At 43.3% G+C, this 8501-nt stretch overlaps 1 protein-coding gene and 1 long non-coding RNA gene across 4 annotated transcripts in view; both read left to right on the top strand.

The window, feature by feature from the left end:
• LOC310735674 overlaps window positions 1-8501 on the top strand; it is a 171327-nt gene that overhangs the window by 47015 nt on the left and 115811 nt on the right. The gene's annotated exons all lie outside the window — the stretch shown is intronic.
• Window positions 1-8501, top strand: part of lmo1 (LIM domain only 1) — a 128681-nt gene that overhangs the window by 95669 nt on the left and 24511 nt on the right. Inside the window, exon 2 of one of the 2 annotated variants that reach the window (XM_083558658.1) lies at window positions 4025-4144. In XM_083558658.1, the coding sequence (XP_083414784.1) occupies window positions 4123-4144 (22 nt within the window). In that variant the 5' untranslated portion in view covers window positions 4025-4122. Of the gene's footprint in view, window positions 1-3393; window positions 4145-8501 lie in introns of those variants that run through there. The other variant, XM_083558657.1, reaches the window with a different exon arrangement.

Genomic DNA, 8501 nt, shown 5'->3' with positions numbered 1-8501 from the left:
CATCAATAACTTCAAAATAAATACAAGGATAAGTAAATAAATAATGTAAAGACAACTCTAATAGAACTGCACTAACAGTTGTAGCTTCTTGAGGTGTGGCTTTGTGTACAATAGGATGAGGAATTTGTGTAGGAATAGGATGCAGGTTATCATACTAGTAATGTTGTTGGAATTTATTTTAAAAGGTTTAAGACACTAATGAAACACAGGGAAAATGTCAATCTTTTTAAAGTGCTTGAACATTCAAGTCAGTCATTTGAGTGCTGCATTTAAGGGTAGCATCTATCTGACGATCAAAACCTGGACAAGGTGAAATACACCATATGAACACAGGTTAGGTGGACATGTGTGCTTTTTGAACATCCAATTCCATATTTAGTCCGTATTACTTCTTATAATAACCTCCACTCTTCTGGCAAGATGTTTCACTAGATTAGTGTTCATTTTGCCACAGTGATGTTAGCAAAGTCAGGTACTGATGTAGAGTGTGGACTGGCATACAGTCAGTGTTCCAATTCATCCCAAAGGTGTTCAGTAGGTTTGAGGACAGAGCTCTTTATATCAGGCCACTGATGATCTTCCACTCCAACCCATGTCAACCATATCTTCATTGAGATGGCTTTGTGTCCAGGAGCATTGTCAGTTTGACCAAGCTCTGAATCACGTGTTTAATCTGTCCAATGGAACAGTGCAACGTCACTGGCGGGGTAACATCCCGACCAGGAAGCTATAAGAACACATGCGGTGGAGACGGTGCTAGCTTGTAAAGGAGGTGACAGTGCAGACACCCTAATTCCTTCATAAGGGTGAGAACGACAGCTTGATGCCGGGTTGCCAGGTGCTCTTATCAAGCTAATATCAACCAGTCATCAATATAGTGCAATATGCAGATGCCCCGGAGTGTCAGAGGAGCCAGAGCCACATCCACACACTTTGTAAAAGGTATGAGGTGAAAGTGCAAGGCCGAATGGAAGGACCCGATATTGGTAAGCTTCATCTCGAAATCAAACCTTGGAAACTTTCAGTGTAAAGGAAGGATGGTTACGTGAAAATAAGCATCCTTTAGACCTATTGTGACAAACCAGTCCTCTGACCTGATTTGAGACATGATCTGTTTCAGGGTAAGCACCTTGAACCTGAGTCTCAATAGAGAGCGGCTCAGCTGATGTAGATCTAAAATGGATGCAGCCCCCTATTCTTTTTGGGAATTATGAAGTACTGGCTCTCTGTCGAACGAAGGGACCATCTCAATGACCAGCTTGCTCAAGAGAGTTTCTACTTCTTGTTCTATAACCAGAGCCTGCCCGGACCCCACCAGCGTGGGACACACCCCGTTGAACCGGGGCAGAAAAGACCCGAACTGAACCATAATATCCTCTCTCCACAGTGTGAAGGACCATCTAATACAAGCAGGCGTTCCAAGCTGCCAGATAGTCTAGCAGGATAGGAAGCAGTCTCTCAAGACTGACCTATGGTGTGCCTAGAGCCAGGGCTATGCCCTGGCACAGCTCTAGGGGTCTTCTGAGAGATGAAGATAGCTGTGCCCTGAAGCACTACTTGTGGCAGGTTTAATGAGCCAATTCCATGAGGGCGTCGAGGAGGGAGACCCAAAAAACTCCTGACTCATCAGGATTTTTTTATTAAAGATAAAGGTCCTCAGATCTGTGAATTCCTCAGGCCTCAGCCAGGAGTACCACCCAGGGTCCCTAGTTTCTGGGGAAGTGCGAGTGGCGACACTCTGTCTCTGAATTTCAAGATGCCCAGCACTTGTGCTGAGCAGCCCCATGAAAGCGGCAAGAGAGGAACCGATTGAACGCCACCAACTGTTTCTTGGCCTCCTAGAATTTGTATGTGCGGCCTGACCTGACGATGTATAAGCCTTGCTTTACAAATTATTCCAGGACCTGGTCACCTCAGTGTTCCGGTCTGCTTCCTGGTCGTGACGTCACCCCACCCGAGATTCCCAAAGTGTTGAAGCAGCTCGAGTTCCTGAAAGGGAACCACATATGGCTACAAAAGTCAGGTGTCCCCACACTTTTTTCCATGTATTATATATTCTGCAGCTCAAGGCACCTTTGTGTTGCGTGATATTTAAGGTTTAGTGTGAATACAGATGGCAATTAAGTTTACACCAAACTAAATAAGAGATTATATTTTGGATCACCTCCTGCTGACTAACTGCACTTTCTTTAACCTCTGCATCTCCTCTAGCGCTTAAGTGTGGTTGGATCTCTGCTGCCTAATTGGTTAAAAGTCTCCCCGGGACGAGTGAAAGCAGTTAGTTAAGGAGCCATCATGAAGCAGAGACACTTTCATAACAGAAATAATAGCTAACAATTCTATTAGCCGAGCCTGAGCACGCTCTCGCCTCTCATCTCATCAAAACATCAAAACACGGCCCATCTGTTGTGCTGTCGTTCCCAAAATCAGTGTTTATCTGGCGTTGTGCCTGTTCTCTTCATAAATCACTCCATAAATCTACTGTACATGCTTTAATGACCACCACTCTCACACACACGCACGCACGTACAAGCACACACACACACACACACACACACACACACACACACACACACACACACACACACACACCCACACACACACCCACACACACACACTTGTCTATCATTGTGAGGACCTTCCACTACTAGAGCTAATTAAAGGATAAAAACCTTTTATTATTAGTATTATATTATATAATTTTTTATTGATACAATTAAAAACATTTTCTGCAATATATTTATGATGACATTTTTCTTATATTTTCCTTTTATTATATTATTATTATTATTATTATTATTATTATTAATAATAATAATAATAATAATAATAATAATAATAATAATAATAATAATAATAATAATGATAATAATAATAAAAATAATATGTCTGTACGGTCAAAGCTTGGTTTGTCTATCCTTGTGGGGACTTTTGGTCATTGCCAAGTTATAAAAACCTGCGCGCGCACACACACACACACACACACACACACACACACACACACACACACTTTTTCCTTTAGCCGTGTGCTTTTGTGTTTTGTCAGAATTAATGAGAAAAGTTCCCTTGCCCTAGGGGTAATTAGTGTCCTTGGAGTTAAATAAGCTAATACTTAGACACCTCTGGCACAAGCAATTATGTTTGTGTATTGAATAATTGATTCAAAGAGGTGGAGGAAAGGCGCGCGCTAATCAGATCTGCAGCATAATGAATTGATTTAATTAACAGGGGAATCCGCGGCGCTTCTCTGGGAAGAAAAAAGGAGAGAGAGAGAGAGAGAGAGAGAGAGAGAGAGAGAGAGAGAGAGAGAGAGAGAGGAAAGCGCGTGCACGCACAGACCGAGCCTGCGCACGCATGCACGCGTGTGCGCGCGCGTCTCGCTCGTTTACCCGAGCGAGCGCGCGGTGCGCCGGGCGCATAAATTGCGCGCGCGGAGAAGGGAGGGCAGAGCGGCAGCGCGAGCGATGCGATGCGATTCAACCCGTTTCTGTCATCTCTAACACGCGAGCAGGATTCCTATTTCTTATCACCCCCCATTTCGCCTTTCCCCTTTCTTTCTTTTCCACATTTCCAGCACTACTGGAGCCGGTTCGCTTCGGTTGTTGTTTATTGTTTCTCATTCTGTTTTGTTGTTGTTGTTGTTGAAGTTTTAGCTCTTATATCGGAGCGGAATGTAGCTGTCACGCGCACGTCTCGGGTGCTTTTTGATTTCCTTTGCACTGTTGACCCGACTTCGCGGATGTGTGCACGAGCGAGGAACCTCAGAGAACCTTAGGGTGCCTTAGAGAATCTTGGGGTACCTTTAGAGAACTGTACAGAACGTAGCTGAAACGGACCGACACGACACACACACATACATACACACGCGTATACGCAAAAAACGCGCGCGCGCGCGCACAAACGCGGAGCCTGCAGCAGCACGCGGACTCGTTTATTTCATTCTGAATGTTTTTATTTTAAACCGAGAGAAAGAGAGAGAGAGAGAGAGAGAGAGAGAGAGAGAGAGAGAGAGAGAGAGAGAGAGAGAAGAATAATAAGAAAAAAAGGAGGAAGAAGAAGAGAACCCTGCTGGATCCGAGAGCGGAGCGTCCTGAGCCGGACTCCTCCTCATTCCTCAAGACCATGGTGTTAGACAAGGAAGAGGGTGAGTACCTTCAGTTCGGTTTCGGCTCAGGATTTGTACCGTGGAATGACTCTCGGTAGCGCGTGCATTGTTTAATCGTACGCAGCATCGAAGAGGTTTCATCTTTACATTTCACTACTTACACATACACGCACGCGCGCGCGTTTCCCGTACGAGAGAACGCTCGAGCGTCTCAGCCACAGAGTTTCAGCTTGATTTCACTTCAAATGAGAGCACGCGAACATGTCACGTGTTGATATCTCTTTCCATCATTATTTTAGACGAATGAAGTGCACTTCATCATCAGAATCATTCTCACCGTGATCATCATCATCAGAATCATTTTGGTTGTCATGATGCAAGGTATCTCAGCTGGCAGTGAGACAAATGCTAGTTAACAAACTCACAACACAAACAAACAAATTAATAAAACAAACCCCAGATGACCTCTGACCTTGTGCAGCTTGCTGATGAGTGTATGATCTGGGTATTTATTTCAGCATTTATAATTAGACCCGACCCAGAAATGTGTTTTCTGTTGAATTTTTGCTTCGAAACGCACAGAAGTAAATCTTCTGATTCCTTGCTTCTGTGCAACTCCGCTATAAAAAGCCTCTTTGACCCAAATGTAATGTTCTCCTGCAGAACTCGCTCAGGGCCTGCTTTATTATTTATTTTTAGTAATGTAATGTAGTAATGGCACTTCACTTCAGGCCCATTATTTATGTTTTGAAAAATGGATATTTCCTATCACATCCTTTCACTCAGCCATCTGAAGACCAATAAAAGAGGCATAAATTTGTCCGGGCTCGGTGAATACATGTTGCGTCGCTAATGTACCCGGATTAACTCAACTGTAAATTGTCTGGTCTGGACATCCGTCTCGCTAAAAGTTCCCTCTCGTATGATTCATGGCTCAGGATTGCTTTTAACTGCCATTGGCGAGGCAATATGGGGAAATGTACAAGGTGATGCAAATGGCATTAGCGGGAGAGGATGCACAGGAGCATGTAATGCAGTCAATACTACATTAACTACTGAAGCCCAATTACAGCAGCGCAGCAGCAGAGTGGCTTTTAGGAGCATTAGGACTTACAGAGGAGGAGAAAAAAAACGCTTAGATCACCTGCTGCTCATTGCCTAAAAGCTTCACCCTTTACATGCTGGGGCCGACCAACTGCGCTGGCATTTGGACACACTCATACACACAGGCACACATACACACACCTGGACACTAAAATATCACCTCGCTTACCGCCAAACACAGTGTATTCAGTGTGTAGTATAGCATTTTGTGTGTCAGAAAGAAAGAGAGCAACAGGATGAGTGTCAGCATGGAAGCATCAGCATGATGTGCTTTACACAGCTTTCAATCTCAACACAAACAGAAACAAGCTCTCACTTAACTTGCGCGGATTTCAGGTTTAGATTTATAGCTCGCTCTCAAATAAACCCCTGTCCAACACGGGCCACCGAGTTTGTAACTAGCTGTAAACCGTAATTCTACGTTGTCCGATGTATTGAGACATCCATATTTCTGAATGGCCGCACTTTACTTTTACACACGCCTACAAAAATGAATGCATGAGCTTGTGGTGAAACGCTGGAAGATGTTTACTGATAGGGTTGAAGCAGTAAAGTTGTATTGTGTTTTATTTAGAAATAAGATGGAGAGATTCAAGAGGATACAGTAGGACAGATAGATATGGTAAAAAGGTGGGATATAGATGGACAGATGGATATGGTGGAAAAAAGAAATGCAGCAGAACAGAAAATACTGTCTGATGCAAGGATGCAGTAGGACAAATAGATACGGTAGGACAGACAGATGCGATAGGCTAGACATATACTGGAGGACAGATAGATGCAGCAGTACAGTTGGATACAATAGTACAAGTGGATATGGGGGGAACAGAAACATGGTGTAGGACAGATAAAAAAACATAGAATATAGGGATGCAATAGGACAGACAGGTACTGTATGACGGACAGATGCGGTAGGACATTCAAATGTGGTAGGACAGATGTATGCATTAGGACAGACTGATATGAAAGGACAGACACAGTATGAGAGACATGCAGTAGGACATTCGGATGTGGTAGTTGAGACCTATATAATAGGTTAGATGCTATGGTAGGACAGATTGATCTGTTATGAGGGACAGACATTTGGATCTGGCAGGCCAGACCTATGCAGTAGGACAGATGGATACAGTATAATAGGCAGATGGCATCGGATAGACAGATATGGCAGGACAGATGGATACAGTAGGACATACAGACGCAGTAGAACAGATGGATGTGCTAGGATAGATGGACAGATAGACTCAGTTGGTTGTGGTAGGATAGGCGGTTGTGGTAGGATAGGCAAATGCGGTAGGACGGTTGTGGTAGGATAGATGAATGCGGTAGGATAGGCGGTTGTGGTAGGATAGGCGGTTGTGGTAGGATAGGCGAATGCGGTAGGATAGGCCAATGCGGTAGGGTAGGCGAATGCATTAGGATAGGCGAATGCGGTAGGTTAGGCGAATGAGGTAGGGTAGGCAAAAGTGGGAGGGTTGGGGTATGCGGTAGGATAGGCAAATGCGGTTGGGTAGATAAATGAGGTAGGGTAGGCGAATGCGGTAGGATAGGCAAATGCGGTAGGGTAGGCGAATGCGGTAGGATAGGCTGATGCGGGTGGACGAGGCATTAGAACACAAACCTTAATAAAATGATCTTGTTTTTGTTACTCGTTTTGATTTATGTCCTGATCTAAAATATATCCAGAAGCGCAATACAGTGCATCATGCTGCTGTCTCATGTATGTTTCGGCTCATTTCCTGCTTCTCTGTTCAAACGATTTAAGATTTTATTACAGCTTGCTGCTTTCCCGCCTGATCAGTGCTACTACTGGATCGAGTTTGTGTCATAGCATCGCAGCAATTCTGACTCACTGCAGATTAAGTGATTTGATTTCCAAAATGACTCAACAGCAGTGTAATTTGTGGTCCAACTGATGAATCTCACCATAACACAAAGTGTATTTCTTTTGTGCATGTCAAAAAGACAAACAAAATAACCGGTTTCTCATTTCAGACATGTCCTGTGATCATTCACGCCGCTGCGTTCTCTAAGACAATGACCATGGAAAAAGTATAAAAGAATTAAATAAACATACATTTTTGGACCCTATGCCTCGTCTCTCCAATCAGATGTGTCCGTTCACGTAGCATGTGATTGAAATGCGACGACGTTTCAGAAGAAATCGTAATAAAACCCCGTCTCCGCTTCAGGGTCCGATTTTTATTTTGAAATAATAAGAATTGCCTTGTGCTTTACTCATGTTACCATGGTAATTCTGTCTCATAGCGATGTTATATTGATTTAGGAAGTGGACAGTAATATTTCTTTTGTTATTTTCCTCCTTACTCCGACTTGATTTCTAATTTCCATTCGGAGATTGCTTTCATACATTCCTTAAGTCTTTTTTTTCTTCTTCCCCCTCTCCTTGCAATGTAATTTTCTCTCCCGGTATTTGCTATTTTCTAAGATTATTGGCTTGGTTTTATTCCAAATTAAACTTTGCCAATTTCAAATATTGAAATTACATCAATTTTTTTTTCCTCGCCTCAGGTCTCACGCAATATTACGCCTGCATTCAGGACTTAATACTCGTGTTATATTGCATCATCCTGAAATAGCCGACAAAACACTTTTCATGTGTGTGTGTGTGTGTGTGTGTGTGTGTGTGTGTGTGTGTGTGTGTGTGTAAAACACAAAGACAGAATGAGATTCTCGCTCTGTATGTCAAGACACAAGATCTGTATCAGCCATACTGTCTCACATCAGTGAGTGTAGATGAAGATCATTTCCATCATTTCACTTCTCCTTGAACAGACAGAGATAAAGAGCAACTCTTTTTGGAATTGTACTTGGTCTCTGAAGGAACCAGCCACACGCTCCTGGGATTGAAACACACACCATAACACATTTTGAAAAGTAAACACTCACACAGGTTGCTCAGAACTCCACGGTCATTAACAAGTCACCAGTGAGAAAAGTCATCATTTTGGGCTCTGTTTTGAAATCACGGGAAGAATGAGATCACTGGTTAAGATTTGGTTGGACTTGTGGAAGGGTGTGATTTCAAATCAGAGCACCAGCAAGCTGCCATTGCTGGGCCCTTTGCCAAGGCCTTAATCCTTAAAATGAACCCTGAACATGAGGTAATTGAAAATCGTTCTGAAAAATGGCATAAATGTAAATGAAAACATGGTCAGCTTGAGAACCACGGACACGACACTGAACGCCGCAGCAGTCCACACAGAAAGCCTTTGTGATGTGCGTGTTAAAAAATGCTCTCTTCAGCTGGACTCTTTTAGTCAGTGTTTATTAG

Source organism: Silurus aristotelis, assembly GCF_946808225.1.
Source record: "Silurus aristotelis genome assembly, chromosome: 13".
Classification (NCBI taxonomy): domain Eukaryota; kingdom Metazoa; phylum Chordata; class Actinopteri; order Siluriformes; family Siluridae; genus Silurus; species Silurus aristotelis.
The sequence above is the reverse complement of the archived record's forward strand: the minus strand, read 5'-3'. Positions and strand labels throughout refer to the sequence as shown.